This window comes from Motacilla alba, chromosome 1 (genome assembly GCF_015832195.1).
Source record: "Motacilla alba alba isolate MOTALB_02 chromosome 1, Motacilla_alba_V1.0_pri, whole genome shotgun sequence".
NCBI classification, from domain to species: Eukaryota; Metazoa; Chordata; class Aves; order Passeriformes; family Motacillidae; genus Motacilla; species Motacilla alba.
In genome coordinates, this window is record NC_052016.1 from 51204749 (window position 1) to 51231484 (window position 26736).

Genomic DNA, 26736 nt, shown 5'->3' on the forward strand with positions numbered 1-26736 from the left:
CCAACTGCTGACCTTAAAAGAGTTTCATCTCATTACCACTTCCAGGAGGTAAAAAGGGGCTAGTGAGTACTGCAGATGGCAGCTGTGGCTGCATGTAATTCTGTGTTGTAAATCTCTGCAATACATGTTAACATCTACCTGCCCTCCTCCCTTGTCATTTTCTCCTTCACCACTTCATTCCTCTTGGAGCATCTGAAGAGACTCTCTGACTTTAACCAAATAAATATTTCATTACATTTCTAGGCCTCAGAGGATTTCAGAGTACCTTTAACTTTTATACTGCCTCTGAAGCGATAGCATGCCGCTGGGACCGTCCTCTGGCTCACAGCCTTCAGAAATGCCAGGAAAAGCCTCTTTGGTAAGGAATTATGTGCAACCCAGTGTATTTGTCCAAGCAGTGTTGCCCAAGCTGGTGCTCCCCATGCCAGAACCTCCTTCCAGAACCAGGACGCCCTGGAATTCACCACCACTGGGCTGCCTAGGACAGGAAGAATGACACTTTCTGCTCTGAGCCAGCATGAAATGGATGGAAGAGGTTGCTGTGACTCAGCTAAAAGGAATACCTTGCAGGAAGACTGATGGCCTCCAAAAGACTGACAATAAAATCTGACTCTCCTCTCAGACATCCCAGGTGCTTCACTGCAGACCTGGTGAGAGGGACTGTGACTTATTCATATATATCGCAGTCAATAAATGATGTTAATCAGCCCAGAAGGCAAGAAATGCTAAGTGTGACACCAGACACTGCCCAATGCTACCTCTGCCAGGGAAACAGAGGGAAAGCAGGAAAGCTCTACAGGAGCCACAGGGCCTGCAAAAAATAGATCAGTATTACATAAAGTCCACATTCCGTTATTCAGGCTTTGTCTACTTGATGCATTTGAGCCCCCGGTTAGAACAGTGCTTAATCCTGTGTCCAGTCAGAGCCAGCAGTGAATTTGGAGGCAGCGCCTCTCAGCTATTCTCAGTCAGAACAAGGGTACGTTGAGTAATCGAGCACAACTGCAGACTTGATTCCTAATTTGTCACACAAGGTCATGATATGGCAGCACTTCAGACAGACTTTCAAGGAGTAATTGTTCTTTGCCAGAACACTGTATATTCTTTAAAAAAATGCAGCCACAGGCAATGTACAAACCCAACAGCAGCTGCTGTGTGCTCAGCAGGAGTCCAGGCACCAGCAAACACAGGGCCTTGCAGGCACAGAGCTTCAGAGATGTGTCCTCCTACTTTATTCTACATGAATGCAATCCACATAATCCAAAATAATAGGGAGCCCAGGTTAGTGAGTTAGTTACTGCACAGAGACCCAGCAGAGGCTCTCCCTGCCCTTTCTCACCAGTGACACCCTTACTTCGTGTAGCACTGGTTAGCTCTGGTGCCACAGTCCAGCTGGGAAAGGGGTGAGTTCCTGCACCCAAACACTGTGTCCCAGTACTAAAGCCAGCTCAGGCCTTGATGCAAGACATGTTTCCAGCTATGTGACATTCATTGAATGTGTGCAAATCAGCCCCTGAACATGCCCAAGAGGGCTCATTGCTACAGACATGCTTCCTTTGTTGTCCAAAGAAAAGGAATCAGTTAGGACAAGGCTGCTGCTACATGGACAGCATGTGCAGCTGATGAATGAGACCTTTTTTCCCAAGGCTCTTTGGAAGCAGACAGCCAGCACAGCACAGGCCAGGTGACTTGTGGTGGCAGCAAGTTCCTCTCATACTGCTCTCGATCCCCTCGCATTTTCTCCATTACAAGATGGGAGCCTAGGAGAAATGGTGACTGTGAGCAGGCTGCCAGCACAGCAGCCTTTAACCTGCACATGGGAGGCAGGTAGGAGTAGGCCAAGCTGTCCTTGAAGTCCCCACATGATTTAGGATGGGCACTTTGGTTTGTATGCCATTATTTACAGCAGCACGACCTGCCAATACCATAGAGCTTGCTACAACTACAGGTAATCAATCAGTATAACAGCATAGCTCAGCAGCACTGGTTTCCAGAGGCACCAACAGCCATTCATCCTACAAAAGTCAGCCCATTATTTTAGCTTCAGAAATGCATTCCAAGTGTCACGCTCCTTTGGTAGCACAAGAGTTGTAGCAAATAAATTGCACTAGTCCTTGCTGGCCACAGCCAAAAGAACTGCTCTGAGTCAGCCAGCCCAGCATAGTTCCCCTCTACTCCAGTCCTTTGCTCTTCTGAAGTGTATTAAATAAAACTTGCTCCACTGCCAACATTTAGGGGTTGAAAATATCCACCAGAAAACCTGCACCAATATTGCCTTCACTTTAATATTTTTCCCTTTTTCCCCTGGGGGATGGCAGGGTCACCCCACCCCCACAAGTCCTTATGCTACAGGCACAGAGACGCGCACTCGGAGGAATGGAGGTGTGTAGCAGAGCTGGTCTGGCTGTTCCAGCTGGGCTGCAACTCACACCCCACAGGAGCTTTCACACAACACTACAATGAAGAGCTACAGAAATCTGAGGATGGACAGCATGAATTGTGGGTATTTGAGAGTCAAGGAAGAGAAAAATGTCTGTGGTATCCCCACTAATTTTCCAGTTACCTTTGAGGAAATCATTATTACCACAACCAAGAGAGTAAATTCCAAACTGAAAGAGATCTGCCACCCCTCATAGACACCAATACAGGCAAGACCAAACTTGAGGCAACAGTTTGACTCTTCAGCTTAACTGCTTCATATGCCATTCACTCTGTCATCCACAATTTTACACAGCAAACAGCTCTGCCTTTCCTGCCCAGAGCTCCATTCCAATTAGCTGTGGACTGCAGGGAAAGCACTGCAGCTACATCAATATAAAATGGTGTAAGAGAAGGGAGAACCAGGCCCTTTGTCTTTAAAAGCTCAACACTGGTCTTGGTGATTTGCATGGGCAGTATTTTCCCACTTAATCCTCTTCACTATAATTCAGAGAAGTAAAGCAAACACTGCAGTGGTAGTAGCTGAGTTTGGCCATTGTTTTGTTAACATATGCACACAGTGCCAGCCACTGTTATTAACTCAATGCACAATCTTTATTCTGATATTTTAAAAGAGGAAATAGCTGCAGCCCACATTAAAAATACCTTTCACAAAATACCTTTCACTGTAAAAAACAAAGAAAACTCTACAGATAGTACAGGAAGCATCACAGGCTACAACTTTTCTAGAATCACACACCAGTTTCCCTGATCGTAGTAACTATTTTGGACCCTCACAGAATCCAGGGATCTGCACACTGCTTCTAGTTCCCCTTCACAGAACACATGGTAATAGCGGTGGAAAACAGGGCTGAGTTCCTGCAATTCTTTGGAGCCACCTGGAACCAACATTGTGTCAACACTTTCCTCCTTCTTTTTAGTACCACCTTTCAGGTGCCAGGGAACCAGCAAATCTTGAGAGTGAAAGGAGGTTCTGTTAATGTGAACAGGCAGTCTGAAATCTGCTACTGGCTTGGCACCACAGCCTTCACCCTTGAAGTCATTAAGGAGTTTGTCGGACCATGCTGAGTCTTGGCTGCTCTTTTCAGGCTCTTGCTCACTAAGTGGTCTCTGGGCCGTGCCAGTATTCGTTTCCTTGCCTTTGTTTTTACTACCATTCTTTTCCTTAAGGTATTTAGACTTCTGGTTTTTGTATTCTTGTTCCATTGCCCAGACATAAATGAGTGCTGTTCCACCAGGTCTTAGAAGCCGAGCCAGTTCCCGGATAGTAGCCAGTCTCCGCTCCTGGAAAGGAAAACCAAAAGTGTGAAGCTACTACATAAACAAGAAGTGAAGAGAATGGTATGGCAGCAGTTTCTCCTTACCCAAGATACAATAAAACTTGAAAAGAAGGTGTTTTTTCCTGCTATTTATTTTCATTCATAATATAGCCCATCAATGTGTGCAAGCTGAGACATTGTCCTAAACACAGTTTCTTCACCAAGACACCATTCATGTCAAGCACTGGAATAGGCTGTCCAGGGCAGTGGTGGATTCACCATCCCTGGAGATATTTAAAGGACCTGTAGATGTGGTACTCAGGGACATGGTTTAGTGGTGAACTTGGCGGTGCTGGGTTAACAGTGGGACTTGATGATCTTAAAGGTCTTTTCCAGCCTCAATGATTCTACTATTCTTTTTCCATTTGAAAATAGTTCTGTTCTGAGCAGGATTTCTTGGACATATCAGCCCACCTGGAAAAGACAGACACCTTTTCAAGAAGGTGATTCAGTATTTTAAATCCCAGATTCAAATCTACCACACCTGATGATGCACAGGCTAAGTTTGCAGCTGAAGGGGTCTGACTTACAGCTTAAACACAGGTCCTCTGACCACACAAAGAAAGATATGTCAGCCTCCTCCAAAACAGAGTTCCTTCTATTATTTTTTTACTGAATTTAGAAACATGCACTGCATTTATGGTATGGAAAGGTCAGTGGGACCCCTCTAAGATGGTCTAGAAACTTGTTACCATGACACAGTTTCTGCCAGGAGAACCTTACCTAGCCCAGAGATACAGCAGACTGATGAGCAGTCTCCCTTTTGTTTGGAGATGGAAAACCAATGCACAGAATAAAAAATGACAAGATCTGCCCAAGAGCCCAGTATGTGACCCAGGAAACAACAGATCTCTTGACTCCCAAAGCACAGCCCCATTTTCCAGTGTCATTAATTACAAACACATGAAAATGAAACCCAAACAGAGGACCAAAGCTTCAGGGGGATCTGACAAGGCAATAAGGGCATCTGAGAAGCAGGGGGAGAATGTGAACTAAAAGTCTAAGAAGCGCAGTAGCACAACAGCTTAACTCTGCTCTGACAACTGATTACACCAAATGCAAACTTTTCTTCTCATTTTGTTCTTGCCTTTGCTTGTATTGCAGTATTAGCAGCTCTGCACAGCAATCCAGCAGTACAGTGGAGCAGAGAGAGGGGTGACTTACTGCTGTTGAGAAGTGGTGGATTACAGCAATAGAGATGCAGGCGTCACAAGAACCACTGCGGATTGGCACTGACAGGGCATCACAGACAAACGCCTGGAAATGCTTTTCTCCACAAATATCCACCAGGTTTTTGCTGCGATCACAGCCAACCTAGAACAGAAAATGTTTCATTAAGCTTTTCTTGAGAGGACAATTACAAGACTGGAATATGATTTTCATTTGATGCTTACAGTAATACAGTCATCACAGTCTCCTACTGAGGGAGCACAGTTTAAAATCAAAACAAGAGCAAGTGTGAGAAAATAGCCTTAAGAGGAGGTTATAGTTCCCAGATATAGACGAAAAGAAAACAACCCTGATGCGGACTTAAAACAAAGATGAAAGACACTGGCTATGAGACAGCTCATTATAGCACCCTCATTTTGAACCAGCTTAAGACAGACCAAGTTTCAACCTAACTTTACTTCAAAATTCATTCAAGGTGTCTTGAAATGAGCAAAATGAGATGTGACCTAACCTCAGTATTCTCTTTTCATTTCAACTGCCATTTTTAACTTGACAACATTTGAAGCGCCCAAATAGTGAACTCACAAAAGCTGATCTACAAGTGTAAACAATTATCCAGTGACTTTGGTGGTATCACTATACTATGGCATACAGCTTCACTCATCACCCAAGTTTTGTCATTTCAGTGTGAAGAAGTGCTCAGATATCTTTCTCTTACCCCTCATTATCACAATCCACAAAAAATTTAAGCTCAACATAATTTTACAAGGTTCTGTACAGTCCAGTGAAGTGACTCCTAGGACCATTTCTGAATGCCTAATAAAGCATTAATTTTTTTCCCCTTTTAAACCCAGCAGTCAGCCCACTACCCCTGCCCAGTATCCACATCAAAGGCAGTAAAACAAAACTTACCATCTTTGAAAAATCAGCATCTAAAAGTGTTTTTTACATACTTGCATAAAAAAAAAATCTAAATTGATCAAGACACCTTCTGAAAGAAATAGTGAGGCATGTGCCACCCTTGTTTTCATGTCCACCATGCATACTGAATATGCAAACCAAAGCAGGCTACCAGGTTTTAAACCAAACTCTGCATGTATGAGAATAATAAATTTATTTGTTTTCAATTACTAGCAACAAGTAGATAGCAGAGAACAGGTTCAGAATCCTAAATAATTGCTGTTGACAGTGTTTATTGCATTTGACACCGACAGAATACTAAACCATCTTTGACACAGGAAGAATAGCAAACAACTCACCCTGCTTAATCAACCCAGAAGAGACAACAGTACCACTAGAATTAAAAACCACTTTTGCAATGATTAATGAAAAAATATTTATTTTCCATCATAATTTTTAATTTTATCTGTTGAAGTCCTTTTATCTTTCAGCCTACCACCACAGTTTTGAAGAGAACCAGAATTCTGCTCCAGTCTTATTTCCTGAAAGCTTACCAGTGAGCTGCCCTCTACTCAGGTCCCTGACTTTTGATCCAAAGTAAATGAAACAGTTGTGAAAATGCCAACCTGACAATACAAGATAATCCTCCACAAAAAACTATGAATATGTACATATTATCCTGCCAATTAGCAATAAACAGACCTGAAAAGATCAATCCTAACATTGCTTTCTTCACACTCATTCCTTGGTCTCTCGCTTTTACTGAAGCACTGAGTGAATTGTGTTGTTTATGAATTAGAAAAGGAAACCCTTGCTTACTTGAAGGCAAACAAATCCCCATCATTTTACACTGGCAGCCAACTGAAGTGTCTTTAAATTACTCTGGCAACCTGCATGTTAGTGATTGCACACCTCATTACCGGTACCTTTAACTACTTCTGCAATTAAGACATTGGCTTGCAGTACTTAATAATAAAACTCAAAGGACCAAATTCACTGCTGGCAAAAGGAAGAAGAAGAAAACTTGCAGCTTCCATTGACGACAAGCTTTCCCAGAAAAAAACTGCTTTGGACCTCCCCATCTAGAGTGAAAATGAGCTGGATAATGGAACACAATCCCCCATTCCCAAAATGACCTTGAAAAGGACTACAATGTATGTTGATGAAATCCAATGAACTAAGAATGAGAACAAAGGCATGACTGCCAGATTGCAAAGTCCTCATTTGCATCTAAATTATAGCAAATATTATGAGGTCAGGTTTACATGTACTGACATACTTTCTAAAGCAAATGGACATCCAAAGCAAAAAGATGCTGTTTCACAGGGAAAATGGAGACCTTGAAACAGAACACTTTGAACACACAGCTGCTCTAAAATAGGTATATTAGGCTAAAACTTTACATGGTTTTAAATGTAAACAGGACAATAGGTGCTATGCATATATGCATAAATGGTGAACATAAGGGATCTCCACAGATGCCTAGCACTGAAACTAGGCAACTTTAGCATCTTTGCTAGAATTATGTCTAGGTGATATTTCAAAATAATTATAATCACCATATTCCTGCATTTTCTGACTTACAAGAAACATGCATTCATTAAAAACAAAAAATACATTTGTTTCAGTCACTTAAAAAACCAATAAGGTAGCAAAAAGATACCGTAAATTAGTCCATCTGTACAGAAAACATTTACAGCAAGGGGCAGAGATCCCAAACTCAACTTTTCCTAATTCAATTACTAACTGATTTTTAAATTCCAATGCATGAAGAAGCTTTGATTTGATGGAACTTCATCTACAGAAGAGTTCAAAGGACTGTTTTAATTGAGAACAGGTTTTTCTCTCTCTAATTAAATATATAATCAAAACATTTAAAACTAATCTCAAAATATAGCTGGAAAGCTTTAATTTTTGCCAGTTCATATCTCTATTTTTGATGCTCAGGACAGGATATTTACTGTCTTTGATGGCATCTCTCCCAGAAGAGTGGAGAAAGGCAGATGAATTACTATTAGTCCAGCGTCCAAACCCAGAATAAGCTAGTACATCTCTTGGTGAGTCAAGCTATATTTGTATATTTTTAGGCTTTCTATTTCTTATTATCTATGATTCTTCTCAATTATTTCTTATACCTCAGCTTTCCAAATCAAATTCCTTGCTCAAACTGCACAATTTCTCATATATATCTCAAATAGCATGGCTGATTATTCAGCTGAGTCTACCCCAGCAAGTCCACCTCTCAGCAAGTCATTCCACACCTTTCAATATTCCCATAAAGAAGGCTGGCTTTTCAGATTTTGCTCCAGACATCCATTCCCACATCCCTGCCTTTTTGGGAAGTACCTCCAAGCCACCTCTTCACCACTTTTTGTGATGTAAACAATGGCTCACAGGAGCTCAAGAGTGGCAACTGACAGTTACTGTGACTGAAATCCACTTGGATTTCAGGCACTGATTTTCAGTGTATAAGGATAAATATTAACTGCATCCAACTCTTACTTGAAGACAGGAAATCTGTATTAGTATGGAGGCCTGTAACTCTGTAACTAGAACTCCAATAAATACAAAACTTAGGGAAGGGGCAAAGGTTATGTCCTCATTCTGGCATATCACACCCTGTCTGGGCACACTGGATAATGCAAACCATTAGACAATCAAATAAAAAAAAAAAAAAAAAGGCCAAGATAAAGGAGGAGAAAGGAGGGAGAAACAAATATAACACCAGTGACTTGTCTGAGTGTGCAGCAGCTCTGTACTGCCCTTCCTGGAAATAGATAACAGGCATTTAAGCCATCCTGCTCCTTATGTTCTCATGCACATTCACCTCCACCTTTACAGCAAGGAGTAGCTAAAGAAGCTACTGATTTATAAAATCAGTTCAATGCAGTGGTTTGGTATAGATCACTGGGGGGAAAAAGACACTAATAAATAGGTAGCTTTGTAGTTATGTTGCAAATCTGCAAAAGATAAATCCTCTTGCATGCTGAAAAAAAGATAAGACAAGATAGGTTGAGGTTACCCACCACTATGTGTTTTCTTTCTACATTATCTCATTATAACTAACTCAGCCTGGTAGACTTAGTTCATTTATGTATCTGGGAACCTGATTTATTCAGCACATTACAAAGTGATGAACAAAACAACATCTAATTCTGAAGTCCAGCCACCAAATGGAATTATGTCGCTCTCCAGAGACACGCCTCAGCTACTAACAGCATGAGAAGCTCAAGAAACCAAATTACATTCCAGTAAACAATTCATCTGAGTCAGGGTTTCAGCATTCTTTTCATGTAGCATTTTGCTTTTCCATTGCATGTAGTCAGGGTATCTCTGAAAGCAAAGTGCTATGCCTAAGACCTGTAGTTCATATCTCAGTGACAAAGCAACAGAACCAAGTTGAGCAATTCAGCTTTCATTCTAGTTTTGTGCTGCTCTCGCCCAGTTCCTTCTGAACTCTCTTCCCAGATCTCTCACCCATTAATGACTCTTATTCACTGAGAGACAAGAGCAGGAAAGGTTCATCTGTCTCACCCTTCAATTGCTAAGACATGGTGAACTTACTCCAGGTATACATTTACTAATTGGTTTTGTCCCTCCTGCTTTTACCCACTACTAAAAAGTCCTTGGGAGAGGAATCTATTCCAAATCTGTACAAACCCAGTGCAACTAAAACCCACCTAACTTTATGCAGCTATACCACAGAAAATAATCATTCTCCTCCCTACATCCTGGAAAAATCAAATTTTTATATAGTTCTAGTAGATTGCAGTTTGGGACAGTAATGCAGAAAACAGAGGTGCACATCTCAGAGCAAAAGCGGGTCTTACAATGTCTCGTGAAATATAACCTGTGTTACCAATTACCTCTGAATGACACACACAACAGAAATAGGAGTATCTGTATTAAAGCAAATCATTCTGGCTCCTCTACTGGCTTATTTTTTTCCCTGTCATCATTACTCTGTCAAGTAGAGTAATTTCTTTATACAAAACCAAAACATATCTACCCTATGGCATTTTCAGTTATTTGCCACTGAATTTCCCACCAATTTATCAGTTCAATTAAAAATGTAAACCACAAATTTGAAAGACTTCAATGACTTTTCATTCACACTGTAACCCTATGCGGATTTTGAACTTACACATCACGACACCTACCTGAACACTGGAAACAAGGAGACAAAACTAAAGTGCATAGAAATTAATGAGATCCTTGCAATAACATCAATGAAACCCTCGTGGTAATCAGGGGAATGGCTAAGGCTGAAAACACATTGTTCCACAAAAAGAAAAGCTCTGCTTACAGAGATGACTATTAAACTTGAAAGCACCTAAATAAAATCTGTTAAAATAATTCCCCCAAATGAGATTGGGTGAGGAGAGAATTGTGGAAAAACAACAATAAAACCATGTCTCTTTTTTGCTCTCATTTAAACAATAAAAAGGTGGGCGAGACAGAAAAGGTAATCTGAAACTGTTAAATTCAACATTTCTCCAGCCTTTGTGCTAGCTACATTAGGCATGGATTCCACCTCCAGCTGAAACATCCTTAATGTGAATTTGTTTGCCATGGAATTGCTGCTCTCTCTCTGTGTCAGAATAATGCAGCCATTACAGCAGTGCCACTTTTGCTGAGCGCAGACGAACTCGCACATTTCATTGTCACATGGGATACTCAAGTAGATAAGGCCACATGTTATCATCCAGGGAAACTGAAGCAACTACAATAGCACAGGCCACAGTGGAGATGTTTTCAGACAGTACCTGAAGAGTAGAACATCAAGAGAGCTACCTTAGCTGTGATCTACCATTAGCACTGCTACTTAAAGCATAAAAGCATATTGCTTGCCTTCAGGAAATGCTTGCCTCAGGTTTTCAGTACTTCTGAGTCAAAACACCCCAAGCTACAGAGCTGTGCCAAAAGTGCCTTATCCAATCCCTATATCAACTCCTAATTTCACAGCACTGCTTTATTGCTTCTTTCCCAACAGGACCTGGGCTAAGAGCTCCATTACACTGTGCACAAAAAAAATAAACTTAGAACTTACTAAGTTTATGCCTGGATTTTATGCTTCCAACTAAATAGGAGTAAATAAGGAAGAAAACTGATGCCCTGCATCTAGAGACCATTCCTTTTATCCCAACAATGCACCTGATACATAAAACATTCTGTAATCCTCACCCTCAGCTCCATGACTAAACCATGGTAGATAGAGCAGCACTTGAGATACCTTGTAAAAAGTTTAAAAACACCTGTAAACACAATATACACAGGGTTTTCTTTAGCCACACTTTGGCTGCTACAGAAAAAAAAATCTGGCAGAAAGGAGTCAAATCCATCCTCCTGAGGGTCTGTGCTGATTTGTAGATGAAAACAACCAAATGCAAAGTCAAGAGTCTATCTCCATCTAAGAACACTAGTTGTCACCACTGGAAAATAAAGTATCAAGGGAGGCCAGCTGAATGAAGCAATTCTGAATGAAGATTCTATTTTTCAACTGATTCAACTGCTTCTTTAATAGTTTCCTCCCCTTCACTGTTATTTTTCATGTTTTTTTATTTCTCCTGCAGACACATATGGAATTAGGTAGCTCCTAAAGTAACAGAGGAGAGGAGCTGGCTTTCCTTTTACTGCCAGCCAATATGTGATCTTTCCTTTTCTTAGCTGGTTAATTGTGGGCTCTAGAAAACAGACTGATGATGGCAATTTCTGAACACAGTATCTTGCATTAATTTAACTTTAAAAGTCTACCAGAAACCTCCACTACTGCAATTTACCAAATCCATTCTAGGACCAGTTGACCCTCATGATACTCTGATAAATGTTTCTCCTCTCTAGTTAGGCTTGATGATTTTTCTTACACGAGTCAGGACTGAAAGACAAAAAGACTGAAATGTACGAAAATTAACAATTGGGCTAAAGCAGTCAGGCATGACGATGCCTACTTATTAATTGGCTGATGTTGTTCTAGCCCCTAAGAACAGTAAGGGAGATAATTTACTAACGCAAACAGCATTATAAATAACAACTTATCTTTTTTAGCTGAATATAAATAACAGGATAGAAACTCCTGAAAAAGACAAACAACTCCAAGTTTTACTATCAATAATGAATGCCTTGCCCTACATATAAGTTTTCAAGTCTGATGGATTTCAGGGTGCTACACAGGACAAACGTGTGAAAGAATCAGACAATTGTGGAACAGGAGAGAGAAGATACCATAACATACACTTCTCTGAGATTTCTCTTGGGTTAAAACAATGGCAAGTTTGACTCTTTTTTATTTCCCCCGAAAAGGTCTTTTAAATATTTGCAATGAAAGTTATCTTTTGGTTCATATTTGTACATACTTCATCTCTCCCTGACAGAAAGGGAGAGATGTAAAACTGCACTAAGTACAGCCTGTGAGACAGTGAAACAGAGAAAATGAGCAAGAATTATGTCAGAACTGTCTAAAAGCGAAGAAAAGGGAGTGAAAGGCCAGAAATCTGTACCAAAGTTGAGATCTCCCTGTGAATTTTATGTTGGCATATTTACTGGGCCTGTGCAAAGAGCCAGAGGTGGAACAGCCAAACATGACATCATTCACAAATGAGACATGTCACCAGGCCACAGGGAACTGAAGAGATTTTGAAAAATAGCATTGCCCATGGAGATTTCACCCACTCACCAAACAAATGAAAATTTCATTGGAAGCATTCAAATTGCCCAAACCTTTAATAAATTTATCCGACACGAATGACAAGAAAGGCTAAACCATCCATTACAATTTTTCAATCCACTGCATCCATTACTATTTTTTTAAAGTATTTTGAATTACAAAGCAGAAGTGGCTTTGAAAAAAAGAAAAAGGTAAAGCACATAATGAATACATGTGGAAACTTAAGACAATTGGTACTCGATCTTGGATCAGGAAATAGCTTTGTGTTCTCGGCATTCTTCCAATGCCATCCTGAACCTCCAGAAAGTGCTTTACAGAATAAACACCAGAACCAGTGAAAACAAATGACAGTAGCTATACTTACCATGTACAAATCCTCACTGATGCCAAGGTACTTCCCGTTGCCACAACCAATATCAGCCACTATTGACCCTGTTGGCAGGGACCTGAGAAACTCTACAATTCGGGGCCATGGGCTATGCCTGGTGCTGCTGAAATGTGTGGCAATCTCTTCATACACCTTGTGTACATATTCTTCCTCCAGCTTTGAGGCCTCCATCTCATTCTGGGGAAATGAAGGTTGCACCGGTTTCTGCTGTCCTTTCTGGCTGTCACAGACAGATGGGTAAACTAGATACAGCAACAGATACAAAAATATTCATTTTTAAGCAACTCCTCATTGATTAAGCATATTTAGTAAAATTAAATTACAAGTGAAATATTAAAATGCAAAAAAGGCTTCAATTCCCCTTTATCTTTTAAAAACTGAAACACAGTTTTTGGTCAAACCACAGAAGTGTTTGATGACCTGAAAAAAAGTAACCGGCCCACATGTACCAGAGGCTGTTTGCAGTGATCATTAATCTGCTATGTTAATGATGTTTATGTTCTCAAAACTGAGACGGTGCCCCCAATGCCAAAGACCACAACATCATTACAATTCAGCCTCTGAAACTGTTTCAAGGGCATAAATGGACTTCAGTTCCATGTATTCATTGAGCCACCTGTCTGTTATTATTTCTACTGCCCTAAGCCAATTTACGTGGCTCTGTCACAGCAGATATGACTACTTCTTCTCTAATGGACCTATTTTCTCAAAATTAGAGGCCCCCTCAAAAAAAAATCAAAACTGAGGAAAAAACTTGAAGAATAGTAATTATTTCTGTTTTGTTACATTATTAAGCACTTGAAATGCTAATGAAACACAAGACTCGAGATTACTTGCCTGGCTCTGGAACAAGCCAAATGCCTTCCCGTAGAGAGAAACTCCAGCAACCACATGAATGCAACCAATTCAAGCTATATAGTATGCTATGAACCATCCAGGAATAGCTATGATGACTGCCAAACCTACCCAAAGGAATCAAATAATTTTCTCAAAGCAAAAAAAAGCTACCTATTGGTGATAAATAGCTATTTTGACTTGAAGGTTGCCTCAAGACACTTACTGCAATTGCAAGGGCTTCTCCTCACTTTCCTGAATGTAAATGACGTCCTTGTTTCCCTTCGATTTAATGTTAAATCTCCAACATCAGCAGTGATTGTTCTAACTTTCTGCCCAAGTTCTGATGCTTGAACAACATCGTATTTTCTGGGTGTGATCCTGAAATAAAGCAACACAAAATTAAAGAATAATTCAATTTGCATCAGAAAAAAACCACAATCCATCTTTGTAAGAAGGCAATCCCTACACTGAGAGAAATATGATTACAATGTCGTATTTAACATATTTCTGCCTCTCAGTTTTCAACTTATTCAATTTCAGAGAGAAAAGAGATGACATATAAACTAATGACATGAATTGAAGTGTTGTTTAATTGCATGTAATTACATTTCCCTTCCCTCCCACCACCTTCTTCCATAAAGTTTGATTGTTTATTTGTCTAGTACTTTTTTATAAATATTTTAAAAATATATTTATTTTTGTCCTGGTTTTGGCTGGGATAGAGGTAATTTTCTTCTAAGCATGTGTGCTAACAGCAGCAGTGGTGGGTTTTGGATTTAGTACGAGAATAATGTTGGTGACACACTGATGTTGCAGTTGTTTCTCAGTAATGCTTAGTCTAAGTGAGGACTTTTCAGTTTCCCATGCTCTGCCAGTAAGGAGGGGCATGAGAAGCTGGGAGAGAGCCCGGCCAGGACAGCCGACCCGAACCAGCCAGAGGGATATTCCGTACCACAGAGCATCCTGCTCAGTGTATGAACTGGGGAATGGGCTGGGCATCAGTCACTGGGGGGTGAACAACTGCATTGTGCATTACTCATCTCTCCTGGGTTTTGTTCCTTTCTCTCATTTCCTTTCATTACTATTACAAGGACTTCCCAATGTCAAAAATAAAAAGCTGCACCCCCTCTTGCTTGGCACAGAGTGGTTTTACTATTGCAGTGCCAAGAATATAGTTTTGCCAAGTTAGCCAACCAAATATGAAATACATCACTAATCAATTTCATCAGAAAAGTACATCTTCCACCTATGAGTCAAAAAGAGACTATATCTTTTGTCCTCCTTGAGGACACTGCATAAACTTATTTCTAAACTATGTGTTTCCCTTTCACAGAGAACTGAACAAAAATGCTTTTCCTGCATGCTTTGTTAATGGGGTCAAAACAAAGTCTCTAATTCCTTGGTGTCCAAGCATACACACTGAAAACATGTCCAGATTAATTTCAAAACTGACTCTTGTGCTCTTATAATTTGACTTCTGAGGTGTAGATAGAAGGCATCACAAATATTATTAAATATATTTTGACATTATGTATGCAAGTGAATTAGTTACAACTTCTCGCTGGATGATTTTAATTTTGATTACAATACGACGTTCCAGCGGCACGATGCAAAGCTTACTCCAGTTGAGTATCTTGACCCACTACTGCTTTTAAAACCATATTGAAGAAATATATTTAGGAAAGGCGGACAAGAACCAGCACAGGAACCATTTGTACACAAGTAGAAAGGTCTGGGATCTTAATTTTCATGTAGTTTATTTATTGGTTCTCAAAAGACAAGAAAGAAAAGGTACAAGGGAGTTAAGTAATAATCTCATTCCACATTTTAATAGACAGATACACTATTCCAACTTCAATGGCTGCTGGCCAGTAGTGTAAGTGCTCAGCATGTATCCTTCTGCCTCCTGGGAGTGTGGCTGCCCAGCGCTGCCTTGGAAGGAGCAGAGCTGGTAGTCCTGGAGAAAGCTGAGGCCTCAGAAAGAGCGAGCCCTCCTTCCCCTGGGAGCTGTGTTGAAATGGAGGCTGTCCCCCTGGTCCTTGTTCCAGTTACAGCCTCAGATGCATACCCAGCTCTGTCTGTGCACAGCCACTCCCCTGACCCTGGGCTGGTGTTCCAAACTAGTCTCAGCACGGCCCATGGAGCTGCCTGATGCCTGGGGTTGGCGAATGCCCACCAGCTTCCCTGGCCAGCAATGTCGCTGACACGGAAACTGCACTGTGTTCTCAGAGTTGTACGTGACTTTCCAAAAGACAGCTGATGGTATTAGACAGGACAGCATAAGATGCTTACAATGCTGGTATCTATATTCAGTCCTGTATATCAAACAATAAGGGAGTTCACTGTCCTGGGCTTCTATACTGATGCACATCAGAAGTACCAAGTGCTTTTCACAACCATTTAATTTAACGAGGGAATATACAGGTGGTATAAGAGCTCTCTAAAATTAACAATGTAAAGGTTATCAGGGATTTCATATTCACCTGTTTTCATAATACATATTAACCAGCAAAATTAAAAGGCAGAAAATTTTCTGCCAATAAAAGGATTTGGTGTTAAATTGATACAGAATGTAATTAGTGTCTCCAACTGACTACTGAATCAGTGGTGGCTTGGGTCAAACAAAGGAAGAAATGCTTACTATGGGCATTTCTGTCCAATACAGGATTGCCATACGCTTCTGAAATGCATTACTGTCACACTCAGAGCTCAGCAAGGTTTTAGCCTTTTTACCAATTTCAGCACTCCAATTTCAAGTATCTACCAGTGGTACATGATTTAAAAAGCATGTATTTAGATTCTACAATAAGCATAGCCCCAAGACGTATTTCAAGAAATACTCTTAGCAGCATCCCAAAACTGCTTAATGCAGTCTTACCAGTAGCTAAAGTGTCCCTAAAGCAGCTGGGAGCAGCTCAGGAAGACTCCCCTCTGCCACACTCAGGCTCTCAGTGCAGGGGAAGTCAATCTTTTAAACTCTCAAGCCCCTCTCTCAAGCCTTTGGCATATGTAATCCAATGGGAGAAGTTGTGGGCTGAAAAGAGAGAAAGGGAATGGTGACACTAATTGCACTACAATCAATTCTTTGCCAGCTCAGAGTCATTGAGAACTTTCACACTGCAAATGTGAGAGCAATTTCCGTCTGAAACTTCACTTACGACAGCAGCAGGAAACTACACCTCAGGGACTGGCAATTAGCTCCCTAAATCCCCAAGTTTTTCAATTTAAGCTAAGCAGCATCTGAGCAGAGGAGTGAATTTGGATATTAATTATAAAACTTGACTTGATTTCTTTCAGGCAATTTTAAACAGAGAATGTCATTAAAAAAGCAAACAAACAACATTTATTATTCCTCTGTTATCAGCAATGCAGGGACTCTCACACATACCCATGTGTCCACAGGTATCTGGATTCTCCAGTCATCACCAATAAACTGCATCGGGGCAACATAATTGCCACTGTATGGCCATCAGGGTGTTTGAAATCCATCACAATCTAAAAAGAAACAAAACCAGTCACCATGAAGGAGCATGACTTATAGAGCTTCATATACAAGCCAGGTATTTTCAAGTCCTGGCTTTGTCTGTTCCTCTAACGCGTTCAACTGAATATTGCTATGAAACAGCTACCTATTTCCTAAGGATGCAAAAGCCTCCAGGTCCCCTGTCCTAAAGCTCCCTCCCTTTCAGCATAATGTTCAAATCTCAGGCAGTCACAAATACATATATATAGAGATAATTAAAATTACATATTAATTTCTTTTCACAATAAACACTTGGTAAGGACAGTAGCACCGTTCAATCTCTGTGTGTACCTGTGAGGCAGGAAAGGACTGCTATCGCACAACTAAAGGCAGCTGCATGAGAGGAAGAGAGGGCTCATTTGCTGTATCTCAAGCATCTGAAAGTTATGTACCGGGACTAAGGCCATCAGCTACTGTCTTTTTGTGATGTCTACACAGAGAGACAAGTTTCTCTACAGGGTTATTCATCCTAGTGTAAAATGTAGAGCTAAGTGATGTGGAATGACCCCATGCCCTCTGGAATTGCCTATCCACTCACAGCGGATGAGCTGAGACAATTAGCTCAGTAGATACATAGTGTGCAGATAAGCAGTGTTAGGTGAGAGAAATAATTTCCAACCTGCCCATATTCTTGGAGATTTAAAGCACAACAAGCAAATCCCAAGATCCTGCCTAACGTGTCAACTACCGACCATCTTTTTATTATCTGCCATCTGGCTTTCAGCCACAGCAATATACTGAGGTAACACTTTCAGCTTTATTCCAATTTCACAGCTCAGATGGCAGTGGTACATTTTGCTTCTGCTTGGGCTAGGAATGTTATCCTTTTACATTTCCCAAATGAGAGAAACTCTTGCTGTGGAAAATAAGGAGCAGGTCATTTAAGCAAGCCAAATGAGTTGCAGAAGACTTACTGAAAAGGAAAAGTGGTCAAAACCTATTCAAGTCAGCAGTTCTTGGTACACTGGAGAATTAGCACCATGAAAATGCTGCCATCTGATTTGTAACCTACTAAGTATGCAATTTAAAAGCAGACTTACTCCAGTATGCCAGATTGAAACAAATTAGGCAGTTCTCTTTCTGCGTACAGATGCGTTTCACAAAGAAAAAGTGGTGCAACAATCAGTCATTCAGCACAAAAACCCAGCATGACAGAGACTGAATAAGCAAGACTCTTAAACACTACAAATTGCCACTAACAACAATTACTATTTAATGTTGTGCACACTGAAGCAAAGCACAGTGGCATTTACATTTTTAGGAAAAAAAAATTTATGCTGTACTATCACTCAGGTGGAGTGGCATAGCTTCTCCAGTTGGGCTATCTAAGGCAAAAAGTGATAAGGGTGACAAACAGTGGGGTTTAAAGGGGTACAGAGATATCAGGGAAGAGTGATAAAGCATAACTATAAGCTCCAATTAAAGATCATGAAATGCTTCAAACAGCTGCGCAAATAGGTGAATGGCAGCCACTTGCTACTGTACTTTGGACTTTGCAATTTCTTCTAGGAAACCTCAATGAAGCATGGGGTGAGAAAGGAGAAAATACAGTGGACTTTACAAATCTGATGGGGATGCTCTCCTGTAAAGCACAGTATCAGCAAGTCTCTGCAAAAAGATGGAGCTATCTCGCAAGGCAAATAAATCAGAAGATAACTAATCAGGACCAGCAAGTAAAGAAAGAAAAAGGGGAGTGAAGTGTAGGATGAAATGGGTGAGATTATGCCTCGGTCTGTCTTATGCCTCTCTGGCTCACTGCTGCTGGGGACAGGAGTGAGGGGACAAGATAGAGTCCAGGTTCTTCAGCAGTATGGTACAATAAGCTGAACACAAGAATGTCTAGATTCCTTCCTGGAAGGAATCCCGTTACACCACTGGTCCTCTTTCTGAGTCAGTAGTAACTACAAAGCTCTATTCTTGAAGAAGATATTAAAAAACTGTATTTTATCCATGAATCAATGAGGAGACCTTTAATGGGTCCCCTGCATTTCCAGTTCCTGTCTCCCTCCAGGGCCCAAGAGGACCTTGTTCCCTTTCACTTCAGCATGCCAGACTGGTGACTCCATACAAAGTAGTGGGAAACAGCAGTATCTCCAGCTCCCTGCCTTCTCTGCTGTTTTACCTCATTCATCTCCAGTTCCTTTTCCCCTACCATCTGTGTGGTCTCAGAGTCTCCTCACAAGAGATGCTCCTCAAACCCTGTCCTGTAAACAACTGTGCATCCAAAATAACAGAGGTTCAGAGTGCTCTATAGGCAGGTGACATGTTGGGAATGAGAGGCCACAAAACTATCCCCAGCATCTGGATTTTCAGGCAACAATGGCAGGAAAATAAAGAACAGAAGAGCATGTTCTCCTGGCAGAATTTCAGCTACACTAACTCAACGAGAAATACAGGAAACAAAATTTCTGTTGATGCAGAATTTGAGGCTGAAAAGCAAGAATTTCTCTTGGTAACATGTAGTTCTCACCAGAACAGAATCCCAGCTCTGTTCCTGCCTTTCTGGGAAGGGGAAGCTTCTGTACTACAATGTCATTTTGTGTAGCAGCTCCCCCCATCTAACTGAATTTCATCCTTATGAGAAGCTGTGATGATTTGGGAAGGAAAATATAAATAAAGGATTAATTTACTTGAAAATGGGCAATGACATAAAGTAATTAGCAGTAATTAAAAGAGTCAAAAATCCAAATCCAAAATTTACTTTTTCTTATGAAGCAGATTGAGGTCCTAAGCTAGAATATATTAAGGTTTTGCACTGATCTATTAACAACAAAGTTGACACTGCAATTGAGACAGAGAATAAAATTTAAGCAACACCTGAAGAAAATTATTATAATTCCTATGCTTCATCCTTTACCTAGACTAATTGCACCTGAATACTTAAAAAGCCAAGCAGGAGTACTTCTTCTATCCTTTGTTTACAGCACAGTAAAGAACATTCAACCTAGAAGGACTTCTGAAGAACCCTGTTCTTATCTCTGGCAAGCCTGCTACTGACTGAAGTAGATAACATTCCCACACTCCTCTATGTGTCTTTATCCTGGCAGAGCATTCGCAATTGTCACTGTCAAACACACACGCAGACCGAAGATTAACGCATTTGCTCCTCTTTTTAATTTACTAAGGACTTACAATCAATAAAGCAACTTTGCCACTGCTGAATCAATCTGCTTCATGACAGCTTTGCTCCACAGGAGCTATTTCCAATTACTATTTTTGTTTTTACCTATCTTCTTTTTTCTCTTAAATGGCAGAGTCAATAAAGATCAAATTTCTAGCTAGCTCATGGTGTATCATCCAAGGATTACAATCAAAAAATAAAAACAGTGGGTGCTATACAAGTTATACCATTTTTCCTTCTACTGTGGAAAAAGTGAGTTTCTGAATATAGGAAAAAAACCAAACTTAAAAGAAACAAACAGTTAATATCTATTTGTGGTTTTAAATAACTTGTCATGATGCCAAGTTATTTAAGAGAGAATGTTCATGACAAGGGAGCACATGAACCAGTAAACAGTTTTCAAGGATGGCTAAGCATCAAAGCAAAGAGACACCCACATTGCGAACACTGCCATACTTTATGCCACAAGGAACAAAGTGCAAAAATCAGAAAATAATCCAACATAAAAAGGGAATAAAGTATCTTTTTCTTAACACCTCAGGGTGCAGAAGTCAGCACCACCTTTCAGTGCAGTGGTACTGTACTTCATGAAAGAGTAGGAGGATGAAGGTGAATGACTGGTCTATCAAACAAGTAAAGATTCAAAGGGAAAACAGAAATAATGCAACACAGCTATAAAGACAATGTCAATAAGAAATTCACAGCTACAGTGGGGATTGACAATTATTTTTCTAAGCTTTGTCTCTGATGCAATTTGTATTTGATGATAATAGACTACCTTAGACGAAACATACTCTAAAGCTAAAAAAGTACAATGTGGAATGCTTCTCAAGTCTCTGACATTATTTACTGAATTTTGAGAGAGCAAAGACAGATTATCAGCCTACATAACAGTTTCCCACATGTAAAACAGATGAAAAAGAATGTCTTCTTCAAAGACAGCTGAGAGGTTTAAAGCCCACACACAGAGCTTCAACAACACAGTGGGACTCTGCAGAGACAAGAGCCTGCTGGCTCACACAGGACCAAGGCAATTAATTGGTAACATATAGCACCCTTCACTGCAAAAACCATGCTAAATTCCAAAATTTGGGATTCACAAAATGCTGAATTTTCAAAGGAAAGCAATTAGGATTATCTTTCCTGAATAATCCACATCACAGGAGGTTTACCTTATGTAATATATGCAGATATTTACATCATGTATCATGTACATACTCTGATCATACCTCAGAAAATGAGTGCAGCACTGACAATCGTGACAATGAACTATTTCAGTACTGCCTTCCTCAAAAATCTCACAACACATGTGCAGGCCTCCCCCATATCAGATCTATACCAAAGCATACCATCTCTTGCTAAGCCTGTTTATCCACTTAGGCACTATGGTGATGTTACTCAGATGCTTAATATACTTACTAGGCTTTCTTTCTTCAAAAGTTGTATTCAATTTTCCATCCATGCAACATGTTACTATCTTCCTGAATTCTCTGTGTAATTTTAAGTATCTATGCATTTCTTTCTGTTAATCAAAGTCTAGCATATAGGTGTTTAAAAATATTTCAATATATGGACAGCACTTTGTTCTTTTATATCTGATGTCTCACCTTGTTATGATTTTCTTGGTACGCCCATGGAGTTGAGTGCATCCATTGAACAGCACACCAGTACCTCTGCTAGTTATTCTGTATGCCACTGACTCCATGATACAAATTCCTTTATTGTCTGGCCTCTCTAAAAGATTAATGTAGTGCACAAGAAGAGAAAAACTATTGTAATTTTCAAGCTAACCACAGTTGGATGGAGGAGCTTCTAATCCTCTGCAGGCGTTGTCACAGCTAGTAGGAATATACACCACTCTCCTTTTGTACCCAGGGATTCATCTCTGGAGGTTCACCAACACCAAGTCATTAGAAATTATCAGTCACCTCACTAAGCTGTGATGTCCAGTGAGGTGGAAGCTCTGCCCAGCCCTGGCAGAGGTTGGGATGCTGGTGGTACTTATGGCACCATCCCACAAACTTCTGCTCAAGCTGACTCCTTGTTTCAAAAGCCTTTAAATATGTCAGTTCTTACTGCCTCTAAAGGTATCAAGTTTCTTTTGTACGTCAGGACATGAGCTGTGGTCTTTGTACTTTCCCAGATCATTACCTGAGTTAAAACTCAATGTTGTGTATTAGACTCGTATATAAAAGGCTTTCAATCCGTACAGAAAAAGGCAATAGTTGCATTACCACTGCTCCCCCCTCTCTCCCCCAACAGGTATAGATGTGTCCTTTCTGGAAAGTGCTAGCTAACCCAAGCATAAAACCTTGATGTCCTTTTGTGAATCCAGAGTCAAAGAGTCAGTCAAGTTCCCAACAAGAACCAATGTAGTCATTCTCACTAACATTTCATCTTCATCCTTTAATAAATTGCCCCCCTAGATCTTAGCTTAAAACTCTTTTAGTACACAGAAAGCAAGAGGCTAATGCTGTTAGTCTCCATGTAATTTCTTTTACTGACTTAGCCTCCTCTGCAGTATTTTCCATTCTTCCAGTCATATATCTTCCCTCACATGCACGGGTGCTACAACACTGGCATACAGGGAAATGCTTCCAACAATACCAGGGCAGAATGTGCCTGAAATGCACCAAATCATTCACCTTCCCTTCCAAATGAAAGGAAATTTCTATGGTTTTGCATCTCTTGCTTTCTAATGGAGTACAGTTCAATGGAAGAGCACAAGAGGACTCCTACACATCCTGACCCTGATGGCCCCCAGAGGGCTCAGTCTGTTAAAGTGTAAAGCCCAGATATGATAAGAAAGCAGTTCTGTGTCCTCAATTACATCTCCTCAGACTTGCCCTTAATGTGTTACTCTATGTCCTGAAAGCAGATAATGCTTATTTACATGTCTAACACTGTACCAAATGTCCACCAAGAAACCACTAAACAAGTCCTTCCAACACAGACACAGCTGTTCTGTAATAAGCACAGATTTATATGCAAGTATGATATTTAGAGGATCCTAATATTTAGGATATTTAGATGAGCCTAAATGGATGTGTATGGTAGCACACGGTCTATGTGATGCTGTGGCATATCTGTAATTCTTCCACACATTTAGAAAAGTTCTCAAGAGGTTTTCAACACCTATGAGAAAGGGAAACGCTTCAGCATTCAAAAAGCACATCTCACCTTTCTAAACCATTGATTGTTTACCAGTATCTGTGGAAATACACACAATTCTCATGTTACTGAGGTTGCAAATACACATAAGCAGGATTCCCTTCAACTGTAATTTTACATCCATTCCCTGCTACCTGTACATTATTATCCTGTCATCAACCATTACAGGCTTTAATTGCAAGTTTGCTACAGCAGAAGCAGTGTGAGGAACAGTGAATAAAGCCTCCATGCTATATAAACAGTAATTGATACAGCAAAAACCAGGCTTTGCCTGAGTAATATTGCCAAACATGGAATAATACAGGTAAGTGTAACCTACAGGAAAGAAGACCTGAAATATTTACATTCAAAGTGTAGACTCATACTACAGACCCACCAGCTCTTGTAAAATAGCCCAAGTCCTTGCAGGTTCAGTGTATTTCAAGGCATGGGTAAAACATGCTGCATGTTCATTATCCTACGTTGTGGAAAACCATCTTCCCTCACTCTCTACAAACACTGGGATTGTTCATCAAACCTTACTCTCCTCTGCAGGTTTCAGCTTTCTGCTTGCAGTGCTGTAGTACAGGAATTCAGGCTAATTTTAAGACTAGGGAGGAAATAGGCAAATCAGTTCAATGTTAAGATCTACATTTAGCCTTAAGTTTTAAAAATATTTGGCCTTAAGATTTTAAAACAAACCATCAGGGAACTGAAACCTATGAAATGAAACAAGAGATGTCTAACTCAGCATGAGCTGAATTATCCCATAGTCTGGACTGACTCAATCCCCATTGACTACAGAGGAGCTCAGGCATGCAATGCACAGGTAAATGCCTACTCATAAATACTAAAATTTCACTCAATCCTGGACTAAATACCATTGAAAACAAGTTATTTCATAAGCCATCCATGTATGGATTCAGCAGATGCTTCAACTTTGTTTAAATGAGTTCTGCTTTAATTAAAACCTCTTCCTGCACTATTATCACGACTAAAATCTTGGCCCCTACATACTGAGAAAGTAGTATGGAAACAGTGTGGTGCTGAATACCTGTAATTCAAATGGATGAAGTGATAAATTTATGCCCTCATAGTTTGAAACAAAGGTCAGTTAGTCCTTCTCACACCTGCATCTAACAGCTGTCCCAGAGATCACTACAATAAAAGAGAACTGCCAGGATACAAGACATGAAAACTGTGCCTTCCCAAACTAATTCTTTCATCATATCTCATAAGGGCTGACAAGACATGGTTTTTAATCTATTGCTATAGAAACTACCATATGGCCTGTTTCTTAATCCTCTACATCTTCACTGTAAAAGGGAAATCTACTGAGGAACAAAGATCTGGGTATGAATTTAAAGAAATTGCTTACATACATTAAGAAACCTCATTCCTTAGCAGTCAAAAGCATATAACCCTCAACTCCCTCTCAAAAAAAACCCCAAAAAACCCAAACAAAACCCAAAGAAAGCCAATGAAAGCCATATTCTTAGTTAATGATGTTTCCTGTGGCCATAAAGTATAATTCAAGACACTGCATGACACAAAGACACTCCTTTAAAACAATTTATAGAAAATTGTTTTATCAATTACTCAATTGCTACATTTCACCCCACAGAGCTCCCACACATCTGACATATACATGTTATTTTAGACCAGGGAAAACAACCATAAAAGAAAAACACATTCTGAAATTTGGATAGGAAGTATTCCAACACTGCTGATTTTCATCATAAACAACGTCATCTCTTTCTCTTTCTGTCATCCCCTCCATCTGCTTCATTAGTATGACTGTCTTCTCATAAAGTTACACAAAAGGGCTCTAACCAGGGCCCCAAAATCTGGCTCTGAAATTACAACCGACCGCATGAACGCACATGGCAGAGATGCGGGCAGTTAACAGGAAGGGAGGAACAAGAACACCTCCCAGGGAACTGTGAAATGTCCACTTTTCTGTTTCTGCTGCACCATCAGCCTTGGCTTCCTCCAACCATTCCTCTGCTGCCCCAGCAAACAGACCAGGGTTTTCCCTGCACTGCCCCTGAGCAGTACTAACAGGCTGCCTGCCTGCTTGTTTCTCTGCTAAAGGCACAACTCTCCCACTGACGGAATGATTCTGCCAAGTGTATCAGCATCACAGGTCTGACAGCTCCAGCACTGTCAGCTTTAACTGCTCAAAATTGCCAGCTCCTCAGCAAAAGTTTAACTCTACTGCAACAAGAGCTCTGTGGAGAAACCCCTCTCAAAACATAGGTGGTAAGAAATACAGAAACAGAACATTACAGCATGCAAAATACTCAGATTTGTAAAGATAGTATAAATGCAGACAGACTTCAAATCCCATGTGCTACCACTTACTGCTATTACAAATTCCTGTCCAAAGCCAAGAGAGACAATACACCACAGCAGGAGCTCAACAAGTTAAGCTTGTTTCTTTGCTTACAGGCTACTTGTGATTATTATTATTGACTGACTAGGCATTTCTACATTAAATTTGCCAGTTTTAAAATAGGCTCCTATGACAGTAGAGATGACATCAACAGCTAATGAAATTAGATTTCCTTACTGAATTCCAAAACTGAAGTACAGTTGAAATGCAACAGCTAAAGATAACTTTTTAATGCACTAGTTCAGCCTGTTTGCTGTTAAATGGTAGCAGACATCAGGATTCCATTTCACACAGCAGGTACCGACCTCCTAAAAATAACATGGGGAATTAAAGTAATTTCCACTGATGAACCTCTTGACAAAGCAGAAAATCCTTTAAAAAATGAAGAAACTAGTAACTACTAAAAAGCAACACAGAGGTTTCTATTAAAAATTTAACTATATTTCAAGAATGATAACTCAAAACCTGACTCAAAAACAACTTCAGCTGTAAAAATACCAATTGAAATGTAAATTCAAATGTTCTGTTAGTTTTCATAGAACAGCTTGGTTTGGAAGTGACTTTCAAGAGCATCTAATTCTAAATCCTCTCCCAGGGGTAGGGACACATTCCACTACACCAGTTCAAAGCACCATCCAGCATGGCCTTGAACCCTTCCATGGGTTCAACCCTTCCAACAGGCATTCACAACTTCCAGTATCTCACCAGCCTCACAGTAAAGAATTTCTTCCTAATAGCTAATCTGAATCTCCCCTTTTTCAGTATCCATTACTCTACTTCAAACCATTCAAACCACTTCAAACCATTACTTTGCATTTTGTCACTACACT

At 40.2% G+C, this 26736-nt stretch overlaps 1 protein-coding gene across 4 annotated transcripts in view; it reads right to left on the bottom strand.

Moving 5' to 3' along the window:
* Nucleotides 1–3009: 3009 nt before the first annotated feature.
* ALKBH8 (alkB homolog 8, tRNA methyltransferase) overlaps nt 3010–26736 on the bottom strand; it is a 44916-nt gene continuing 21189 nt past the window's right edge. For all 4 annotated transcript variants that reach the window (XM_038142301.1, XM_038142273.1, XM_038142283.1 and 1 more), the window contains 5 exons: nt 17106–17212; nt 13941–14095; nt 12857–13122; nt 4923–5072; nt 3010–3723 (listed from right to left, as the gene is read on the bottom strand). In XM_038142301.1, the coding sequence (XP_037998229.1) occupies nt 3154–3723; nt 4923–5072; nt 12857–13122; nt 13941–14095; nt 17106–17212 (1248 nt within the window). In that variant the 3' untranslated portion in view covers nt 3010–3153. The remainder of the gene's footprint in view (nt 3724–4922; nt 5073–12856; nt 13123–13940; nt 14096–17105; nt 17213–26736) is intronic.